At 49.1% G+C, this 23,461-nt stretch overlaps 1 protein-coding gene across 2 annotated transcripts in view; it reads right to left on the reverse strand.

Annotated features, from left to right (window-relative positions):
- DSCAM (DS cell adhesion molecule) overlaps positions 1-23,461 on the reverse strand; it is a gene marked incomplete at its 3' end in the record, with an annotated part of 667,277 nt that overhangs the window by 29,741 nt on the left and 614,075 nt on the right. For both annotated transcript variants that reach the window (XM_081302466.1, XM_081302465.1), the window contains exons 25-29: positions 22,585-22,773; positions 20,958-21,248; positions 17,989-18,165; positions 6,990-7,020; positions 694-809 (exon numbers count right to left, since the gene is read on the reverse strand). In XM_081302466.1, the coding sequence (XP_081158592.1) occupies positions 694-809; positions 6,990-7,020; positions 17,989-18,165; positions 20,958-21,248; positions 22,585-22,773 (804 nt within the window). The remainder of the gene's footprint in view (positions 1-693; positions 810-6,989; positions 7,021-17,988; positions 18,166-20,957; positions 21,249-22,584; positions 22,774-23,461) is intronic.

A 23,461-nucleotide genomic window follows, 5' to 3' on the forward strand; every position in this document is an offset into this window, starting at 1 on the left:
TGACCCTGGCCAGCTGTGGGAACCCCTCCATGTCTCAGTTATGAAGGCAGTAGCTTCCCCGCAGCTGGCAAGATGACACTGGGCACACACCGAGTGTGAAATGCTTATGGAGATCAGGACACCAGGGGGCTCTGGATTCCTGTCAGCTGTCCTTCTGACTGCCAATGAGGGTAAAGAAGCTGGGCAGAGGCAGGACACCTGGTTCTGGGTGGCAGCCACAGCACCACACCAGTGGCTATCCCCAAACCATGGGACACAGGAACTGGGTGTTTCCCAAGTTCCTGGACCTTAGGGCAGACACCTGTGCAATGGCGTTTCCTTGTGTGAGTGTTCAGTATAAATGTTTATTTAATGAAAGCTGGATGCAGCCGAGCTGATAAGGAAGCGTAGAGTGGATCTCCAGGACAGGGCTTCCCTGCGTGGGTCTTCTGGGTTTGATTACAGATGTTTTTTTTTTTTTTTTTTTTTTTTTTGAGCAAGCATCAATATCCTCCCTGGGAAAGATCCAAAGCAGCTCAGAATTGGGGAATTCCAGTCTCAGGTGAGCACTGTAGGCTAGCTTCCCTCACATTATGCCACTTATTCTTGTCAACTTCTGCTCTTATGGAGCTCTGAGGGGTTCTGCTGTCTAACATGCTGCAGGTTTGGGTGTTGCAGGAGGGCTGGAGGGAGGTGGTGGACGGGGCACCTTACCAATGGTCTCCATTGTGTCTCTCTCCTCAATCAAAAGCTGAGCCCTGGGTATGTCGATGTGCATTCTCAGGGTCTGCTGTTGCTTGCTTAAGGTATCTGAAGTCCGAGTATTCTTGCTGGGAATAAAAAAGGGAGAACACATGAACATCCAGTCCCCTGTCAGGCCACAACCATGTGTGCCTGCACAAACTCGATTTATTTAGACCTATGCAAAAGCCCTGGGGGTGGAGAGAGGGGAAAAGCAAAAGATGTGAGATTTTTTTTCCTTAATCAAGGGATATTTATTAATGTTAAATTTCAGCAAAGGAGAGTACAAAAATACAAACTGTCAATAGAGATTGATTCAATATGAATAGAACCTTTAGAAATTTTCCACTTCTTATGTGTAAAAGATAAATGAGACAAATGAAAAGTGACTTTAAAGCCAGCAACGTTTTCATTGGTCAGTACATGATATCCCGGAGATGGTAAGGGAGGGTGTGTGTGCCCAGCTGGTCATCAGATGGCGTTCTTACTCACAGATTCACGCTGTGTATGTGGTGCCAGTTTATTTTTGTTCTAGTAACAAATCACAAACCTTGTTAGCTTCCCTGATGTTAGTTTCCCTAACCAATAATGCATTTGGAATAGGGGGAAAAACCAATTACTATAATAATTTTATCTCAAAATTTGTGTACCAGAAAATTACTCTTGGAGTGAGCTGTTCTCTAAAAGTAAATGAAAATAGGTGGTGAAACTGCACGCTACCATCATGTTCAGTTACAGCCCGCAGTTAAGAGAAACTCCACGTTGTGCGGAGATCTAAGAAAGCCCATAAAGTCCTTAATTAGCAATCCACATCAGGAGGCTGGCTGTTCGGTCTTGGCAAAATGCTAGGAACTTCCTAGATGTTTAAGTAATGTTTACTGAACTCCCCCATAAGAAGCATCCATCATTTGGATAATTCAATCAATGAATAATCTATGGCATCCATGAATCCAGCTCAGTGTTCCTCAAAATCTCGTTGGAGAAGCAAGTCTGTGCCTCGGTCACTTGGTGATGGTTTACCTCCAAGGTGGCTAATTCCAATAGGGAACAAGAGTGGTCTCCACTTGGGTCTCCAATGCTTTTCCCTGCAGCCAGGCAGTTCCTGGAGAGTCCTGGGCTCCGTCTCCACAGGCCTTCCTCATCCCTTCTGAACTACAGGGTGAGGTAAGTTTAGTAATCCAAAGGTCGAGTTCACTCAAGCCCTCCTGGGGTGCCAGCCTGCTGCAGTCCATTGTTAGTGTTCTGAATGTTTTATACACCTCTGTCTTCATCTGATTATGAACAAAACAACTTCTGAAAGGTGCAACGCGCCTCAGAGGACTTGATCTTGAACCAGATTTCCTGCTCTGCAGTGTAGTAACTGGGTTATGTACCACATCATGCTAATTATGCAGAGCCCACATTCAAGCCCTGTGGCCTGATTTTTCACAGGGCTTAGGGTATAGAGTGTGGAGACTGTACTCTTTTAAATGACTTAACCAACTCCTCATTTTGTTGGTCAGAATTTAAAAAAAAAAAAGAATGTAAAGACTCAGATACTTGCATAATAACCTGAAGAGCCCGGGGCTGCGTTTATGTCATGCTCAGACAAGTTGCATCTCCCAAAAACATATGGGGGACTACTCCTCTGTGGATATCCAAAAGATCTGTTTAGAAACTCCACTAGGGACTTGAGCTTGTCCTTGTACCAAAAATAGAAGTGTGAGCTAGTTCCTTCTGCTCATCATGAATAGTTATGAGGCAGCCCGAGGCTGCTCTATTAAACAACTATGAGCAGCAAGCGCGGGCTATTCTTAAACAACAATGAGGCCTGCTGTCAGACCGGCACAGGAAGCTCCCCGAAGAACTGCTCTGGGCCACCGGCTGGCGCAAAGACAGGACAGGATGACACCTTGGGAACCAGGGCCACTGAGGCTGGAGAAAGAGTCCTCCTTCTTTTCTAGGGACAGTGCTGCCCAGCCCCACAGTGGGAAGGCGAGAAAGCGGCCCCAGAACCTTGCAGATGCTGAAGCTAAGCACGTGCCGTCTCTGGGCACAGAACAGCTGCTCCACCCACGTGGCGGGCTCCCTCCCTTCTTGCAAGGTGACCCAGACGCATCTTTTCACTGGGCTGGTTGGCCCTGCTGTGGGAACTGCTCCCAGGCCCTTTCCTCGTTCTCCACTTAATTTGCCTCCTTGACATTTGTCCTCTAGCAGATATCTGATCAATTTAATTGAATCAATTAAATGTGCTTAATTGATTTGTCTTACTCATTATCTGTCTCTCCCAATGGAAAACACACTTCCCCAGTGATGTGTCCATATGCTCTGTTCCTGGCATCCCTAGAATATATGTGGTCAAGCAATGTGATCAATAAATATTTATTAAATGAATCAAGTTATTTGGGGGAAAAGGTGAAAGCTGAGTAATATGTCTCCGAGGCTTTGCTTGGGGTCACTGATAGCCTTCCCTTTCTAACAGACTGGGTTCCGTCTAAGTTTTCCATTATTTAACATCTGCTGCCATATTTGGTCAATTATCGTTGTGAATGGTGATCCACAAGAAGTGCAACAGGGGACACAATAACAGCAATGTGCCTTAAAAATGCTAGTTGAAGAAACCTCATTTGCAACCTGATGATTCTGAATGACTTTACAGTAGAGGAAAAATTGCCTCTTTTATATAATGTAGGAATCTTGCTAAACATATTCGCTATTGTTGAAAAACCATCTTTGAGTATCCATTGGCCATCTGGCTACTGGATTTGAATGGCAGTGGTGGGGAGAGCTGTGGGCAGCTTAGAAGGTAGAGAATTTTCTGGGGCTGGGGTTGTAGCTCAGTGGCAGAGTGCTTGCCTCGCATGTGTGAGGCCCTGGGTTCGGTCCCAGCACCACATAAAAATAAACAAATAAAAAAAATGGAGATATTAAAAAAAAAGAAGGTAGAGAATTTCCAGCTCAGCTAATGAATGACTTGTGTCACTCCGATCCTGGAAGATGGCTGAAGAGGCCACTCCCCCCTCCAATACAATATGGAGCATAGTTTAGGTGCAAAATGATTGTGGGACTGTTAGGAACATATCTCATCATAACTCTTAGGTGGGTATTTTTTATTATATGTGTAAAATATGCACATCAAAAAAGCCAAAGTAATTTAGATGCTTCATTTGAAGTTGACTGACAACTAGCCCTTCTACTAAATGTGTTGGTGAGTTCCTCAGGGGAATCTAGTCTCATCTCAGAAAGCTGGTGTGTTTTTAGAAAGGTATTCTTGCTTAAACATATAAAAGCTGAAATCTCTATCTGGGTGTGATGGGTGAGGTCTGTCCTTTCTGGGTGAAATAGATGGGTGTTTGGGAGCATGAAGCCCAGTGAGGGGTGAGGTGCTGTGAGGGACCCCTGGAGGTCCAGGAGTCTATGCCCGTCCTTTGGTTGGGCCAATCTGCTTTCCAGCCTGGGAGAGCTCATGCCACTGAAATATGCAGGTATGTTGTGGAACAGCATTAAAACATACATGCTCTATTCATCTAGATCACAGAACGACAAAGCTAGGAATAAGTTTGCAATAGTTTTAGATGAGGAAAGTGGGATCCAGAGGGATAAGATGATTTGCTCAAGATCAGAAAAATAGCTCTGGGCCAGATGAGGCCTAGAACACAGGCTTGTGGTTCTCTGTTCTTGCAGGGACACCAGCCTGCCAAGTCCTCAGTGGTCTAGAGAACGCAGCAGTAAGGATCAGGGACAGCAATTCTGCATCCTCTGCACCAGTGAACATGACCGACTTAGAATTCATGGGCCTTGTCTGAAATATGGTTGGTCCTAAATCGACCAGGTCTTTGGTTGCCTGGCCAGGTGAGTGGCCAAACCTAGATGGAACCCAGCTGCCAGGAGTAAAAGCAGTCTGTCTGAACTAATTCCATACAAAGCCACCTCTCTGAGGAGTGTGGAAATTTCCTTTGCAGTCACTCCACCCTTTGGAGCAGAACCAGCCCAAACCTCTTAGGACACCATGGTTGCTTGCCTCAGTGTTCCTAACCTCCTGTTGGCAACGTCCCCTGGGAGGGCTGTGATCCCCTCTTGCTCTTTTCAGCAGCTGGGCTTCCGATCATGGTGATCGTCCCGGGGGGAAGAGGATGTTCCCTAACGTCTTGCTCCAGGACTGACGAGAAGGGGCAGGGACGCATTTAGGACTTCAGGAAACTCAAAAAGCACAGCATCCTCACTGGACAAAGACTTGGTCGTGCAGCCTCTGGGCAGGGGCAGGATCGATGTGTTGGCGGGGATAGAAGAGGTGTCTGGGCAAGCAGGGAGGAAGCAGAACCAGGGGGAGGCCTGGGCTGGAAGTGCTGCCCGCCCGGGGAGAAGCACACCCAGACATCCTCTCTGGGAGCTGCAGAAGCCCTGCTGGGGGCCAGAGGCCCCTGAGGTGAGCAAAGATCAGGCCCAGTCTCAAGGGCACACTCCGGCAGTCCTCCTCAGCCAGGCTCCATGCATGTGGCCAGAGCATTTTCAACAGAAGCCAGAAAATCAAATTTTACGTGCAACCTCTTCATTTTAAATGTCAACGAATTCATAGCTTTGAGTCTACATGAGAAAATGTATTCTATCAGGAATCTCAGTTATGACGAACGGGCCGACTCTTGCTCCTTTGTGTTCCAGGGGTTTTCTCAGATCTTCTCCACACCAGGGCAAACCTGTGCTCTTACTCGCTCACAGACAGGAAGGAACTTCCAGGAGACATGGCCTAAGGCACTGCATGCAGGTCTTCCCCATCTCTTGTGAAAGTCTGACCTCGCAATTAGATGCCCCGTGGAAGGAGTGATCTTGTATCTGCCCTCCTCTCCCCCCGAGTCCCAGATCCCTGCTACTAGCCGCCCCATGGGCCCCTCCACTGGAAGCTTAAAGGGAATCCCAGGTTCACGTGGGCCAGACAGTCCTCCAGCTCCTGCTGCACCTGCCCCTCACCCCATTCTCCAAGGAAACAAGAAGTCTGAGCCCTGCCTCTGTTTTCCTAATGACGGCAGACATTCCTCTGATGACTCCCCAGATGTCCTGGAGCTGCCCTGGATTCCTCCAGGCCACTGTTCTACCCAGTTCACATGGTTTTCAGAAAACAGAAAGTCCAAAGATACCCGCGGGAAACGAGATCCACGCGCCCTTGCTCTTCAGCCTCTGTCTCTAAAGATGCTGTTGACATGTGGCGTGTGCTTCTCATGAGTGACAAATGTACCACGGTATATGTGTAGACAGGGAGGAAGCGAAGCCAACTGCGGTGGGAGGGGAGTGGGAAGACGCCCAGCCCGTCCCCTTTCTCTCCCATGCCCATCATCCTATCGTGGCAACCTCAAGTTCACTGTCAGGGCCCCGACGCTCTCGCTCTCATTTCCTCCACTCTGAGCCTGTACTTTTACTTCTTTCCTTTCATCATGACATTGTAAAAGAGTTGACATGGAAACGTGCGGACAGGCAACCCGTCAGCCAGTTAACCCCCACAAGGAAATGCCTGCTGCTGGGGGGTCCAGATTTTATCACATGAGGAGGTTGGGCAGGTAGGGAGGCGGAGTGTTGGGAGGAGGGGGACTGGGTGGGGAGAGCCTGGGGAAATGGAGGGAACGCGTGGTCCTCTTCTCATCACGCATGCACCGTGGACATGTGCAAGCCAAGCTTCGTTACTCTTGTGAACCTCTCCTACTTACTCAGTGACCTCGATTCATTTCTTCTGCTCAACTACTACGAATGGGGCAACCATGGTGTTGGTTCTCCCAGCAGAGTTGATGAAACCTGCAGGACAGGTGGCAAAACGGCCATAGCAACGGGGGCCACTGGCTGCCCTCATGGAAGGGAGTGGAAGGCACCCTGGGAACTGAGGACACCTGTCCCTACCAGCCTTTGAGGAGCACAGTGCCCAACACGTTTCCTTTTGTGATTTTCTTTAAACCTGGCTAACTCAGAAAGAAAGCTTGGCCTCAAAGGAAGATCATCTGGGTGACGGCAAAACCAAAGCTCCTTTGATGTACCCTTTTGTTCCCCCCTTAACAGGAAATGTCCTGCTGGTCGAGTAGCCAAGGAGACAACCACCTTTGGCTGTATAAAAATGCATTATTTGGTACCTACACATGCAAATAGGCTTTCTATGGATATTTTAGAATGGAAATGGAAACTTATGTTGGAATGAAATGTGTTAGCAATTTCAGATTGTCATGATTAAAACACACAAACAGACCAACACAGAAATCACCAAATGGTGGTTCCATTAAGCATGCTGTCTGGGGTATCGGTGGTGTTCTTACCTCATGAGCATTTCAGCTAAACTCTTCGCATCTGGGGAAAGAAAGTTAACGTTAGTACCTGACAAACAGCTCATTACCGTTGACTTAGGCACTGATAATAAACATCCTACAGTCAGATGACAAGGGGGACTCTGGTAAGATCTCGAAGGATGACCTTGAGTTTTATGGATTCCTTGTTCTATAAGGGACTCTTTTATAACTTTTATTTATTATAGAAAGATACCACAACGATCCTGCAGCCATAAAATCTCAGATATCTATTAAAATTTTAGTACAATCTATTTATTTGTCACTTCTGGAAAACCCAGTTTTATTTTCAGTAGTTAGGAAATTAACATTTTGAAAGTATGCCATTTATAGTGTACATACCCACCCTTTGCCTAACCAAAATATGAGAATTAAACAGCTCACGACACTACAAATCACTATTAAATGGAATTATTACAGAGCGCTGCATCCCTGGGGCTGGTCAAAGAATTGTATAAATGGCTTATTGCCATTTTTTGGACATCTCATTGTTTATTTTATATTCAAAAATTAAACTTTATTCATTTCCTCTGAGGATTTTATTTACCAAGACCTGGTTATCACTTCTGACATCAGAAACCCTGTCTAAAAATATCGTAGGAGAAACATCTACTTTCTTAGTGATCTCATTTTGAAATTCTCATTTCCCTTAATATATAATTTATTCTTTTTATACATTTTTGTCCTGGCAAAAATGGATGTTTCCTTTCTTAGAACACAAAAACCTTCATTTTGTTTTTCTTTCATTGCTCTCAAAAAGTGTTGATGTTAAGTGTCCCTTTCAATGAACAGATTTTCCAGAGGCGAATCTGGCTCTGCCGTGAAGAGGTGCATGGGGAGCCTCTTCACCCCATTCCCAGGGCTGACGTCTAACTGTACTCAGCCTCTGGGGAGCAGCACTGAAGGCCATAGGTGGCCACGGAACAACCCACAGCGGCTGGCACCCTGTGACCCCAGGCACGGCTCTTCAAGCCAGCCATGCCAGTTCCTCCCAGGGGACCTCAACACGGGGCCCCGGCTTTGCGCACAGATGGGTTCAGTCTGGGAAATGAAACAGGCCCCATCTACTCCACCCACACTGCCAAGCAAAGGAAGAAAAATAGCATTTAATTTCCCAGTTCGTGTCTTTATATTTATCTGCAGAGACTAAGTAAATAGAATGAATTTCTGCTCTTCCTGAATGACTTAACACTTACAAAGTAAGCATGTACACAGGAAGTGCCAGAAGCTTGGGATTAATCAGCTCCTGTAACACCCCAACAGTGGCTACTACCACACTCTGAAGAGGAGACCCTTTCAAGGAGGACACTCCGGACCCCTGCTGGCACTGCTCTCCCCTCGGCGGCTTCGGCTGGCCCACTGCCATCCTTCTTGGTTCTCGGGCACCCATCACAGTTTGCTCTCCTGTGACCTTTTCTACCACTGTACTGGGGAGCTTAGAGCCAGCACAGGAACAGCCCTAGCTGCACGCTGCCCTGGCCTGTCTGTAGTGGGCTTCAGGGCACGGCTGTTCTGCCGGCCTGGCGCCCAACGCCATCTCAGATAACCCCCTCCGTGCCTGTCACTCACAAGCAGATTCCTGCTTTTTCTGTCTTAGCTACTATGACCCCTTAAATTTTATTTGAAATTCTGAGATTAATTACATTAACAGAAATTCGCTTCTTTTGAGTTCACCTTTGGATACGCGGAGAACTTGTGTTTTAAGTACAGTGATGGGGTCTGGATAGCCTGGGCGGGCTGGTTGAGCGTGTTCTAGAGATCTGGCTTGTGCTGGTGATTTTAGGACTGTGGACTCAAGTCCCTGCTAGGGGCCATCAGGACCAACTTGGAGATGAAGCAAGTGGGTCTCAGATTCATTCAGCAGCCAAGTAGGGACACAGGTCTGCCTTCTACGTCAAACTCTCTTCACCACTCTCCTCAAGTTCCTTTAAGGGCTACAGCAGATCAGAGTCAGACCCTTAGGGACACATACAGGGGCAGACAGCTAGGCCCTGCAGGCTGAGGGAGTGGACCCAAGGAGACCAGAAAGGACACAAGAAGGACCTGGAAGGACACAAGAGTTAACCCCAGCTGAATGCAGCATAACTGAGTGGGCAGCCAGCTCCACACGTCATTCTCTGGTGCTGGAAGAACACGTGTGTTCAGAGTAACAGGGTGGATCAGCTTCACCAGACGGAGACGTTTCCAGGCTGGTGGTGGCTGGGGTGGTCAAGACATTATGTGGCTAAGGAGAATTACTGGCCATGATCTGGAGGCCTTCACCTGGACCCAGGGGAGTGGGAGAAGGAGGCCAAGGTGGTGGCGGGGTGTGGACGCTACCAACTCATCTTCGCCAGGCTGCTCAGAGGAGAGACAGGGCACTGGGCCTGCTGAGAGCACCTTACAAGGCCCAAGTGAGGAGCTGTGAGGGTGGCACTAGAGACATGGAGGTGACATTATAATACAAGGGGATGACAGAATCTGCAGTCAGGGCCTTGCTGGGTGTGGAGGGGGGAGGAGGTGGACCGCAGGAGTCCAAAGCCAGCATGGGCTCTTCAGGCGGGAGTCCAGCAACAGGGTCAAGGACAGGGCTGCGGGGGACGAGGGTCAGTGATGGGCAGAGAGCCGAGGTGTCTGGCATCAGCTGGAGGACTGGGTGCACTGCTCAGACAGACTGGGAACCAAGCTGGGGAGAGGAGCCAGAGCTGCGATGAGGGGTCTCATGTCCCCACAGAAAAGTGTGATGGGACAAGAGGGGTCACATCGGATACGCTTGTTGAGGGGTGCCAAGAGAAACTGGGACAAGTTAGCAAAACTCTGCAATATCCTGGAATTGCAGAATCTTAGGAGAGATGATCACTTCTCAGACCAGCTTCCTAATGAATGCTGAGATCCTTCCCTGGAGCCTTAGACAGATGCTACCATGTGCTCTGTCTGTAGACAGAGCTGGGACGGTCGGCCACTCTAGTGGCTGCTGCTGCTGCTGCTGGGCACTGGCCAGCCTCCTCCTGCTACCTCCCCACGGGGCCTTTGCTGTCCAGCTCTCGTCATCTCAGATCTCATTGACGAGTGGGCGCCGTCTTCCCTGGTCCAGTCGCAGGAGTGATTCTGCAGTGCAGGAAGGAAGCTGGCCTCGTCACGACGTACGGGTGGTGCCTGGGCCTTGAGACTTTCAAGTGGACCTCACTGCAATAGCACTGGTCGGCACAGGTCAGGAGTCAGCTGGCCTTCCAGCTCTGTTGCTCCTCACCTGTGAGGTCCAGTCCCCTCTCGGAGCTTCCTGCACCCACCACTTTCTGTAGGGACACCCTGGCATTGTTCCTTCAAGGCCCTCTCTGCAGAGGCAGCTTGTTCCCAAGCCTAGGTGCCAGCTGGTGCTCTGCTGCTGCCCGTTTCTATGGACATCTGCAGCAGTGACAGCTTGGCCCAGGCTCTCCCACCCCCCGGCTGTGACCACCTGCCTCCACGTCCTCTCTCTGCTGGCCTGTCCTCTTCATATCTTGTGAGTAGGCCAGGCCCTCGTAGAAAAGCTTCACAAAGATTTCTTGAGGGCGCATTTGACTGTGAGAAACCTCTTCCTTCCTGCGTTGAAGTCTCCTGCTGTCCTTCCTACCTGTGCATGATTACGGCACCTCTGGAACCATTTGCAAGTCATTCGTAGGGAGCTGCCATGTCCCTTGCTTGGCTCCAGTTTTCTCCTTTTCAGGTTAATTTCTCAAGCGTTCTCAACCACTTCTCACATGACATCATTTCTAGGTAATTCCTTACTTGGAATTCTCTCATATGAAAGACCCACAATTTCACAATGGCCTTTATTCAATGGGGTTGAGCACAGTCTACCGGTAATTTCCAATGTTCTCCTTGCACACTGGTGAGAGAACAATGCTCCTGGTACATGCTACAAATGATATTTTAAAACCTCTACCGAAGACTTCAGAACTACCTTGATTAAATTTTATCTGCTTGGTTCCAGACTTTCTTAAATTGAGGATTCTGCCTGGACCCGAGCCACCTCAAAGCTTGGATCATCTGGCCGAGGGATTCGAGCACAGCCTGGTGCTCCCTTACCAATCAGCCATGCCAAAACACAAGTGGTGCTCACCCAGCCTCTGGTGGCCTCTGTCATTTCCTGATTGCTCACAAACCATTCTTTCTGTGCCCAGAACTGACTTATTTCAATCTATACGGTCTAGAATCTGTGGTCTTGAGAATGGGTCCAGAGGATAATCGTTGTCCAACACCTTGCCTTGGATTGTGCATCACCCACCCACAGAGGTCTTGGGATTCTGGCTGGGAAGTCTTCTCAGAAACCTAAGATGTTTCTCTTCTGGGTCTCCTGGCACTGGAACCCCTGGCACCTCCCCTAAACTTCTCAATTGGGGAGGGTCCTTCCCTTGGGTGGACCATTACCCATCCAAGTCTATGTTTTGCCACTTATCATTTGGAACTTGTGCAACTGTTCTTTGTGAACATTGTTCTGAAAAAGCCACATATCCCCTCCCCCAGTTATGGTGGGAACATTGTAGATTTTAAAGGAATAGACCGAGCTCAACTCACTAGGGCTGGTTATCTCAAGTTTCTTTGAGTTTTCCCTTGCCTCTCTGTCCCTCTTCTTTACCACCTCCTTCCTTCCTGTCTAATCCCTCTCCCTCCCCTTCCTGCTCCTAATTCCTGGCCCACATGTCTGGTTGGAACAGCACTCCTGGTGCACACCGAAGCCAGGCAGATGTTGGGCGCCTCTCTGTGCCACCTGCCATCGGTTCCTGTGAGAACCTCGTCCAAGCCTGGTTCCTCTGCCCAAATGCAACTACACAGCCCTTCACATCCCTGCACATTCCCCACAGGCTTCCTCCTTCTGAGACTTGGGCTAGACGACGTCTTTCCTCCAGCCCTCGCTAACTCCACGTCTCCTCCGTGGCCCTGAGCCTCCCCCTTAACCTGCCAGGGTGGGAAAAGAGGGGCAGAGTGCCCCAGGAGAGGCCAGTGATGCTGGAGCCCCCAAGGAAGGAAGAGTTTCAAGAGACATTTGCTAATGCTCCTGACGTCACACGGAGGGCTGGGAAATGACGGCTGAGGGGAGGACGGGGGAGTGGGAAGGGGACTGGCCATCTGCCCCCGTCACAGCAGTTTCCCTGGAGAAGTGGAAGCAAGGGCTTGGGAAGGGGAGGAAGGCAATGTGGCTGAGCATAGAGAACTCAAAAATTAAAAAAGGGCTGGGATGTGGCTCAGGGGTTGAGTGCCTCTAGGTTCAATCCCTGGTACCAAAAAAAAGAAAAAAAATGCAGAGAAGTGCCTGAGATAAAGAAGCTTAAAGAAATACATATATAAATAATGTATATTCCTTCTTTCTTATATATTTATATATTTCTTTAAGTTTAGGCCTCTAAATAATATTATTTATATTATTATATTTTATATTACTTGTATTATATATCATTATATATTTATAATAGTAGGTATTTATGTTATTTATATTATTAATCATATTATTTTAACTAATTATACTTTAAATTAAATATAATTATTTATAATTATTTAGAGGCCTAGGAGTAATGAGTATCAAGATAAGAAATAAACCCAGCATTTTTGGTGGGCAGTCATAAAATTATAAAGTGACCATCGACACGATGTTAAGACATCTTCTGATTCCATGTCCTGATTCTAAACATTTTAAAGCTTACTAAATATTGATAGAACTGCCTGTTTTGACTAGACCTTTTCAGAATCTGAAGAAGTTACACAGGAAGAAGACTGGGCTTGGGACAGTGACCAGAGCTCCTTCTCCACCTCCACCCCAACCCACATGTGACTTTGGACACATTCCCTAGTGCAAGCCTTTCTGATGCTCTGATTCAAGTCAGCAACACAGGGCACAGGGAGGCCAAGTTCATGGTCCACCTTGTGCACAGCTCTTTAGAGACGGGGACAAGGGTGTGCTGAATGTTATGGGGATACCCAGTTTTGTCACGTCTCGGGAGAGGCACCCAGCCCCATGGGGAGCCTCACTGCGGGTCCTGCCCAGTTCTACTGCTGTTGGAGGCCGTCACCCTGGTCCTGCGTATGCTCATGCTGAAGGTGCAGGCAAGTGAGCAGCACCTGCTGTGCTATGGTGGAGCCGTGTGCACGGTTCCCACACTGCTGCCGAGCACGTCTTTCCTGAGAGTCTGCATGCCCAGGTGTTGCTCTAGAAAAGAGGACTCAGCCACGTGGCCATACTTTCATGTCTGAAGTTGTAGTTTAGGAAAATGGAATCGGCTTAGGCTACCCTCTGTTGGGCAGTTGTAAACACTAAACAAACTACAAACAACAACAAAAACAGGAAGGAAGGAAGGTAGGAAGGGAGGGAGGGAGGGAGGGAGGGAGGGAGGGAGAAAGAGCCTTCTGGGGTAAGACTGGCCTGCAGGGACCATCTGTTAAGAGCTTTTATTGGTAGGTTCCCCTCTAAGAGCCCCTGCTTCTCTGTGGAATTGCAATGGATCTCATAAAGTAAGGGCTATAAACACACATTTAAGTTTTTATAAGATCTCAAATAGGACTTTCGGTCATCGGCATGTGCAAGCCAAAGCTGATTGAAAAACTGTCACAAAGTATACATCCAAAATAAGAGAGTCGCCCACGCCTGTGATCCAAAAAGACCACGAGGACAAACTAGGACGAAAACTGGAACCGGGCAACCCAGGCTCCAGGGACAGCCACTCTGTCCCCAGCTTCACCTGGGACATGGATTTGCCACCACCCAATGTCCCCTGGCTTCACACTCAGACCCAGAAACTGTTCTACTTAGTGTGGCCTTAACTACTGTGGGGTCTTGAAAGGACAGTTTATCAAGAAACTGAAGCAGCAAGGAGGAAAGGAGGAAGGAAGAGAAGGAGGAAGAGAAGAAAGAGAGAAAGGAAGACCAGGAGAAAGGGGGAAGGAGGGAGAGAGGAAGAGGGGCTGTGTTGACCTCAGTGCTCTCAGGACTCAAGGCCGAGACTCACTGGGGTCTGCAGCGGGCCTTCCCGCCTTAGGTCAGCGAACTTCAACTTGCTTTTTGGCTTTAGGAAAACAGGAGAGCTTTGGGATCTTTCAGAGCAGGAAGTGCCATAGTAGAACTCAGAACACAGAAAGGACTCTGCAGAGCCCACCGTGGAACTGCACCTGAATGCAGGCTCCTGGCCCAGATGCTCCCTGGGAATGGTCTTGGGGAACTGATCGGTTTTACAGTATCAGTCCTTTTCAAAGCACGTGCAGAATAATACATACATCTCCATTTGAGGGGACAATGGCACTGTGCCACAGAAAGCTGGTTAAATTTATACCATGCTCTGATTTTTACCTTGGGCTCATGTGAACTTCTGGAATTTTGGGCTGGGCACTGCCCTTGACCTCTGCTGACGGGTGCCAACATAGGCCTGCAGTCCTGTGGACAAACCCACACTAAAGAGGAAGCTTTTAGTGACCTTGTAGTTGGGAAGGTCAAATTTTTATAAGGTTGGGGCTGCTGGGACCTTGAAAGCAGCCAGGGACTCATTCTGTAAGTTGCACTTGAAAGGTTGTAGAAGTTGGGGAAAAACCAGGGCATCATTAAAAGCCTTCTGAACGCATGGGTTAGGTTATAGATTTTTTTATAAAGTAGTACAACTTAGGCGTTAGGAGGTCGCTATGCTCTAAAATTAGTAACGTTCTCAGGAACGAAGAATATAGGTTGGCCAAACTGCTTGAGTCCCATTTTCTTTCTTTCTTTTTTATTTTTACATAAAAGAGCATTATATTATATTCACCTAACTGGGTTGCTGGTCTGTACAGTAAAAGGTACTGTGCTTGGAAACACTTTAGTAATTTCCAGCAATCAAACCATGCCACCAAACAAGGTCAACAATCTTACGTCCATCTTACCTAGTGACTATAAAAACACCCACGAGGGACACCCCCCTATAATGTTCTTCTGTAATTCAAATTTCCTGAGTCCCATTTCTTATTTGGAGAGGTGGTTGCTCAAGCAACACTGTCATATGCCTAGAAACATTGTCCTTATTTTGGACAATAAAAGTATGTTCAGAGCAGTCCTCTCCACAGAGTCTGCAAATACTCGTGAACTTACCCTAACATGGGTGTGGGATCTGTGCTTCAGGTAGGTCAGTTTTTAACTGCGAGCGCCTACTGATGCACTATGGATATTTACTTGACGGAACCTGTTCCTTTAAGCACTATGGTGGCAGTTCTGTCCCTGGGAAATATTTTAGGTCATAATTGACTATTTCAGAGGGGACTCACTGGGGTGAAAGGCACACAGGTCTTCCTGGGGTTTGTCCTGCCTTTCATGGACTTGCCTGTCCATCCACATCACGTGCTTCTGTCACTTCCGGGCAGCGTGTCTCAATTGCCGAGATATCCTTGACCCACTTCTCCAAAGTCACTTTCTACACCTCTGGGACAGGGTCTTGGGGACTGTTTTGTTTTTCTCTCCAGGACCTTGCCAAACCCTTGTGACCTAACAGAAATGGTTACTGAGAACACGCTGCTGTTCATTTTACAACAGATCTGGCCCACGGTGGATGTTCGGCCATGGCTTAGCTCATCCTCGTTAAGTCCTGCCTTTGGGAAGGGTGTGGAGTCGGGCGCCCAGTCTCTCGCTCTCTGCCCTCCTTTCATGTTCTTGATTCGAGAAGATTTTCTTAGGCAGGAGCAGAAGGGGAGGCTGCAGATGCTGCACACGGCGAGCTGCTTCCCCGGAGCCCCTGCTTCTTGGTGTCCCTCCTGGGTCCCTCCTCCGCCACTCCTCTTACTTTCCTCCTGAGGGAACCTCTGTGTTGGAGCTGCCTCTTCCCCAGCACAAAGGAACCAAAACTGTTCCCGGGAACGAGAGCCCGTGCCCCTGCTGCTCTGCTGTGATGGGTGGCTTTCTTTACCAAGCCTGATGACAAAACACGCGTGCTTGCACGCAGACATGCCAACGGCAAAATGCCCATTCCAGGATGCTCCCTGGACCCAGCCCTTGCAAAGCAATAACTAAATTACACGGAACTGTTAAGAATGAAGACAGAGGCTGTGTGTGTCTTCCATCCAGCTGACCCGAACCTATCAGTGAGAGTCAGCAACGGCTGTGGTTGCAAATGCTTTTGGCAGAGAAAAGCAAGGTGGGGTGCTCAGTTACAGTAGAATAGCAGAAATAACCCCCTAGCTAGGGAGGAAGGAGCAAGCCAGAAGAGCAGGGGGAGCCAAGAGCCTGGCAGAGGGTGGACTTCTGGAAGCCTGACCTTGATGTTCAACAATTTGCTGCCAAATATTGTCAGAGCTACAAAGCATTAGTAGCACTTTTTACTGTTGATTTTAAGAAATGTGGACAGTTCACAGCCTTCTAAATGCAACCAGTTTGATGTTGTGGTCTATAGGAAACAAGAGCAGATACTCTTGGTACCTCATACAAGGTTCCTGAAGTCCAGGCTGTTGGATTCTCTTCTCTGAGGAAGAGGGTTATAAAAATGTCCTTTGGGTATTTTAATGATAAACACTTCTAAATGGATTCAACACAGACCACTTTATACTGAATTTCTCCACATATTGGGTCACACTGCACTTTAGTTGCACTGTTTTTCAGTTCCTAGGTAGGCCCCCCTCCGATGGGATTAACCTCCCCGTCTTCTTCACTGATGGAGGATTTGTTCCAAGCCCTATTCTGGAGTGCATGACGCCTTCTGTCCTAATACTGTAGATGCTTAGGGGCTTACTTCCCACACTGTATGCGCAGTCCAGAAAGATCTTTCTGTCCATCTTTTCACATCAAGCACCCAGCACAGTACTTAGGAAGCAGGATGCACTTGAGTGATGTCTGCAAAATTGAAAGGCAGTTGGTGAAGGGGATTGGAGAGAACATTTCAATGGGGTTGATGCTTCATCTGGAATTATCGGATGGTGTGAGATTCAGATGGAAGGTTTGTTAAAATGTACAGATGGACTGCAAAGGACTTCAAGTATTTTAATTTGTTGGCAAAGTGAAAGCAAATGGGTAGCCAAATGTGTGAGAATCCTGTCAAGAGGACCAGCGCAGGCAAGTGAAAGCACCGCATGCCCTGATGCTCTGACCGGGCTGTGGTCAAAGATTTGCAGAGAAGGTCAATATTCCCTAAAGAGATGGCCAGTTTGGGGATGTCATAGATGTGCCCCGGGGAGTGGTGCGAAGCTTGCTTCTTCAGTGTAGCTTCGAGGAATATACAGGATGCTAGGTAGCATTCGTCTACATTGACACACATATTAAAAGGCAATACCTCATCATCTAGGCACTTGACCAAAACAATGGCTTGGTCAGACACCTGGGTTGAAAAGGGCGAAGGACTTCTCCTGCAGTTACATTTAAAAGAACTCCTTGTTCTCACATTGCAGAGCAAGAGCCAGTAAGGGCTGCTGGTCAGAAGCCGAGGACAGCCACACCGCACAGAACTATAGAGCCGGACGCGGCATCAATGCAGTCTGCTTCCCATGGACTCGTCTGGCCCAAGTTCTCAGTCTCTCATTGCTTTTTTCTTCCCATAAAACCCTAACATCAGACTTCAGCCCAAGTTCCTAATTTTGGAAAGCATGTGTTTTCTGCCTCTCAATCCTCTACCTGTAGCATAAGCCCTCAATTTCCACTTCCAGGCAATAAAATAATTCTCGTTTCCACAGCAAATCTGATAGCACTTTTCAAAGAAAACCATAATTGGTGGCTTTGCCGGAACTGCTGCAAATTAAAGTGAGCAGGGCTGAAAACCCATGAGAAATTAATTTTCTCTGTCTGCCAATAGCTAGGATCTAGGGGACTTGTAACAGCTGGCCTCTCACTCCATTTCTGATTGTCGGAGATATGGACTCCTTTATTTCCTTTCCCCCAGGGCTCTGTAGCCTTGCTGAGGGAAAGTCACAGAATCAGGCAGCTGGGGACCTGACTCTGAGGGCAAGCCCTTTCCCCCCTGGGGTTTGCTCTCAGGCTGAGCTCCCCAGGGGGACCAGGAGGGATGGGGGAGCTGGTACCCACCTCTCAGCCTCTTCAGTCTCTGCTCCCGCCGCCTCCTCCGCACGACCAGCAGCAGGACAAACAGCAGCAGGACCCCCAGCAGGATGCAGGAGATGGTCACCAACATCTTGAGGCCCTCATTGGTTGTCATTCCTTCTTCACTTTGTACAACCGACTTAATGAGTGGAGGGATGGTACCTGAAAGCAGGCCACGTGTCAGATGGCCATTCAGGAAGCTGCATGTGGAGGTCTAAGGAATGACACGGTACTGTGTGATCCGAGGGTGTATGAGCGGGTGGGAAAGGAGAGGTCCCTCTCGTGGTCCTGGTCTCTTACTTCCTTGCTCAGTCTCCTCCCACACCCCGAACTTCCATTTCTACAGCACAGTGCACCAGGCCTGCTAGCAGCTTTCAGAAGCCACATGCATTACCTGGAATTAAGTGTCGTCTTGATTGTCCCCAGTAGCACAGCTGCTAAGGACTATTTGAGAAACTGCATTTCAAAGAAGGAACAATAGGTTTGGCAAATGGACAGAAGAAGGTCTGCAGGGAGACTACCAGATACACTGGCTTAAAGAGACTTAACCCTCTTTGTATTTGGTTATCCACTCGCTTTTCATCACAAACCTACTTAAAAAAAAAAAACACTCCCATTTTAGGGAATAAGACCTATAGACAAGTTTTCAAAGGAAACCTCCCAGGCTTCCAAAGCTCTTACTTATTGGCTAGGCAATGTTAAGCTGTGCTATGTAACCCAGATTATTAAGAATTATAAAGAAACGCCAATATCAAGAGAACATCGAGCTATTTTAAGCTGCTGTCTACCTGGAGCACAATGGGTGCCGAGATCCAACGGATGGCCACTTCACATGGGGCATGTGTCTTGCCACCCTTTACGTAAGATGCTCCCTACACTGTCTTTTCCATGTAGAACAAGGGACAGAAAGTCAGTGCTTTAGGAAAAAAATAATGCAACAATAATATAATTTCCCCCTTGTTAGGTACAGACCCTAACACCCCCTAAGCAAAAATGGTCTTTATCCTGCATTTAGTAAGTAGAGCAGGGATAATAGAGCCCTCAGCCCTTAGGTCTCTGCGAAGCCCAGGATCATGTTCTTCCAAGCTCACAGTGTTTGGGGCTCACAAAACCCAAGTTCCCAAAGACTTGAAAACCCAGTAAGAGGCATGTCAAGGGTGCCCATGAGGCGGGGTCTGCAGAACCAGGACAACACAAGGATGAGAGAAACACGTGGCTAAGGGAGGGACAGAAGGGTCAACCAAGGGGCAGAAGAGTTGGAAACCAGAAAGGCTGATAGTCAATGTTTGTTTTTCTCCAAATGAAAAACTTCTTCAGGCAGAGGTGGCAAAAGAGATATTAAAGCTATATATCCATGAGATTGGTTCAAAGAAATCTGTCATCCTTTTCGAGGGAAAATAAATATGTGCTCTTATTTCTTAGTGCAATAAAATTATTTTGGGTTAAATGTAGCTCAGAGGACATTTTTGTAGTTTGTGATTCTGGATAAAGCAGAACGTCATATAGTTTTAGGAAGACACATACTTAAAATCTGTAAGTTAGAAGTGCGGTTTCAAATCTCTATCTGAATAGTTTCTATTTAAATTATTAGTTGTGGGCACATCTGTAGCTTGCACGTTTCCGCTGAGTGCCCGGCAGCCGCTCCGAGCAGAGAGAAGCCCTGGGTTAGCGGGGCCCATCATCTTGAGAGCGGCCTGTTACCTGAACATGGAGGTAGCAAAGAGGACTCCAGGGAACCCTTGACCATGAGCTTTTGATAAGTGTCAAAGTCCTTTGTTTGCAAGATATAGAATCAAATCCCATCGGGGAGAAAACTATGTAGGTGACAGGTTGGGCTTGGAGCATCTTTGAAAGAAGTTACTTGTAACTGAAGAAAAAAAAATATGAGAGGGAGGTGGCCCAGGGGGAGCAGCAGCCCAAGAGAGGAGTTGGTGTCTGGGCTGTCCTGGAGCCCTGGAATGCAGCTGCCTGCAGGGGCCAGGGCCCAGGCTGGTCCAACTGCAGAAGAGGTTCCCTCTGAGGACCTTCCTACAGCCCAGGATCCAGGCCAGGAAGTCCGGGCAGCAGCACAGTGTCTGAGGAGGGCTTTGTGAGAAGGGCAGGGAGCTCTGGGCTGACCCACCCATGGTCCATCCTGACCCGTGGAGAATGCATGGAAGGCTGCAGGGGAGCTGGACCACAGCTGCAGGCAATCTGTTGGGCGGCTGTGGGCTCTTCCTCCAGATCAGAGCACCCAGGCTATTGCTGCTGCCGCAGGAGTGAAAAGTCACTGCAAAGCTACAGAAATCAGTAACACATGCTGCTCCTGGGACTTCCACAGGTCCCACCGACTGACAGCCCACAAAACTCCCTTTCAGCTTCACTGGGTTCGTTCAGATCCCCATAGACAGCCCTTGATACCAGAAAAAGGGGTAAGAATTTAAGTATTTTGCTTTCAGTTAATAAGATGTCAAGAGAAGCCTCACCTAGTTTTTGGAAAGTGAGCCAGCTGGGTGTGTGTGTCTGTGCACACGCGTGTGCACACTAAATCCCATTACATCGCTCTGTCCCCCTTGGTGCCCCTGCTCTACGCAGAGACTGACACAGCTCCCTAACCCCGATGACTGCCTCTGCACATGCAGTAAAGGGCTTAATGAGAACAAAGAGAAAGTCGTCATGTGGCCTGGGAAGGGTGGGGAGGGGTGGAGGCAACAGAAGCAATGTCAGCTCACGGTCACCCACAAATGCAAGGACCATGAGGTCGAGGCCCTAGAAGTCACTCCTGCCCCAGGTTCCCAGGGAGAGTCCCTTGGGCCCTCAGCCATGCCATCTGGACCCAGTGAACTAGGAAGCCCGCAGAGAGCCAGTGTAATGGTGCCAAAGCCAAATGGGCTCCGCGGGCACAGATCAGGGCAAGGGTGCACGCCCAGTGGGGAAGGGAGCACGTGGACCCCAAGACACAAGCGCCCACTTACTGCCGTCGTAGTTGAGCGTGGCGAAGTTGGCCTGCTTCTCCGCGCAGCCCGCGCTGTTGCACACCCGCATCTGCAGCTCGTACCAGGTGGCTTCCTGCAGGTCGTACAGGATGTAGGACTTGGAGAGAGAGGTCCGCTGCGCCGTGGTCCACACCGTGGTCCCGAAGGGCCTGTACTCCAGCGTGAAGGAGGTGATGGGGCAGCCGCCGTCGTTCCAGCCGATGAGGTTCAGCCTCACGCGGGTGGTGTTGATGCTGGCGAAGAGCTCCTGCTCCTTGGAGAACTGGGGCTCTGCGGGAGGGGCGTGGGGTGAGCTGGCGGTACAGGGACGGAGCCGTCCGGCGTCACCCGCTGCCCTGGGCATGCTTCCCTCCCCCTGGGAGCCCCGTCCAAGCCTGGGCCCGGGCTGCTGGCAACTTGTCCACTATTAACAGAGGCCTTAGGGAGCACCAGGCTCCCCTTGGCCTCGGTGACCTGAGTAGGAGAAGGGAAACTGAGTGGGCAGAGGGTTTCCTGGGAACAAGGCCATTCTCATGTGCAGGTGCCTTTAGGGGCTCACAAGTGGCCGTGGGCTGGGCTGGCCTGTTTCTCTTCTCTTGTGAGTGGACTGGACTCAAGAGAAGACAGAGTTGAATGTGGGAACTCTCCACAGGTGTCCCTCACTTTCCAGACACCTAGGGACCCAAGAACCTAGCAGGTGAATTTCTGCATAAACCAAGCCCTTGTCACCTGAACCTTACCCTGTGTTACCCAAAACTCAGACGCCGGACCCAAGTAGCACCTCTCACTGTCTTGCCATCCGAGTCCAGCCCCTGAGGAGACTCAGGGAGACCTATGAAGACCTTCTCTCCCCCTCCTGACCACACTCCCATGGAGCCATGACCTCCCTCCGCCTGGAACCCCAGGCTTCACCTTTGGCCCCTGAGCATCATTTCCCTGGGGCCATCCCCTCAAAGGTCCACATTTTAGATTAAAACAATTCACAATGAAATGCTAACAATTGACCCTTGTCATTTCCCACTTGAAAAGTGGCCACCAAGAGGCCATGTAAAAATAATAGAGAGCTTTGCTTGTTGTGGTACCCAAGATGGGACCCGGGGGTGCTAAGCCACATCCCCAGCCCTTTTTATTTTGTATTTTGAGAGAGGGTCTCACTGAGTTGCTCAGGGCCTCACTAAGTTGCTTAGGCTGGTCTCAAATCTGCAATTCTCCTGACTCAGCCTCCTGAATTGCTGGGATTACAGGCATACGTGGGTCACTGTGCCTAGCAAAAATGATAGGTAGAGGGGAAAGGGGACAACTAAGGGAGCAGCTGGCCCACAGCAACTGAGAGGACCAATGTCACATTTCGCATCTGCCCAGTCTGGGATGTGTGTTGGCACTCACGCCCTGGACTGTAGGTGACACTGTTTTTTGCCAGTGAAATGATGAGATGAGAGAAACAGGACCCTCCTGAGGATCAGCCGTCACCCTCATCATGCTGGGACACTGCGGAGCCCCCAAAGCAGGAAGAGCAAAGTCTGAATGTGTGAATGAACAGACAAAACCACGGGAGTCTTGGGTGACTCTGCTCCCCTGCCTGCTGGAAGAACTGAGGTCACCTGGGAATGACAGGGGGGCCACCTACCTTTCCCCAGTGTTTTGGCTTCAATGATCTCACTTATGCGCCCCGGCCCCACTCCGTTTTGGGCAGTCAGAGTGAACTTGTACCAAGTCCCACATTTCAGGTTTTCCAGGCGGTAGGAGCGCTCGCTGGGGCTGATGGGGAAGCTCCCCCACTGCTCGCTGTTGTCCTCGGAATATTGCAGAATGTACCCTTCGGAGACAGGAAGGAGCCTGTGAGCACCGCAGCCCCACCAGGGGCCCACCAAGGTATGCACCTCGCACAGATCCCGGGGGAGAGTTCTCAGAGCCTGAACATCGTCGGAAGGGAACATGTTAACTCTTCCTGATTACGGGAAATCTAAACCCTGCACGGAGCAGTGCTCTGGTGTATTGATGAGCGAGGTGCTTACACCACACCAGACACCGAGACTCTGGTCACATTGCTGGGTGATGTAAAAATAAAACCACTTTTCTGCTTACTCCCTTTTAAAGCTCCAGATCCTGAAGCCATCCAGGATTTCGATGGCAGCCTGGCTGCTTCTTGTTTTGAAAAATTCCTCCAACAATTCATTTCTCCACATGAGCGCCATTCTCTCCGCTTCTTCCACCACCCCCAACTGTCTCTGTGCCCACAGTGCCCTAAGTTCTTTGCCCCATGGACTAGCGTGACCATCCCAGTAGGTTGAAGTTACTGAGGTCTGGGGAGTCTAGTCAACGTGGCCCAGGTCCCTAAGGAAGACTCAAACCCCTGGCAGTAGGAGCCCACGCTGCCCTTGGCTATGATGTATTCTTCTGTGTGACCTCCTTCATCCCTGTTATCTGCAACCATGCTTCTGGCGTGAACCTGTCCTCCGCTCTGTTCCTGTCTCCCCTGAACGTTCACAGCCATGCAGCACAGG

This window comes from Spermophilus citellus, assembly GCF_964194105.1.
Source record: "Spermophilus citellus genome assembly, chromosome: 7".
In the NCBI taxonomy this organism is placed as follows: Eukaryota; Metazoa; Chordata; class Mammalia; order Rodentia; family Sciuridae; genus Spermophilus; species Spermophilus citellus.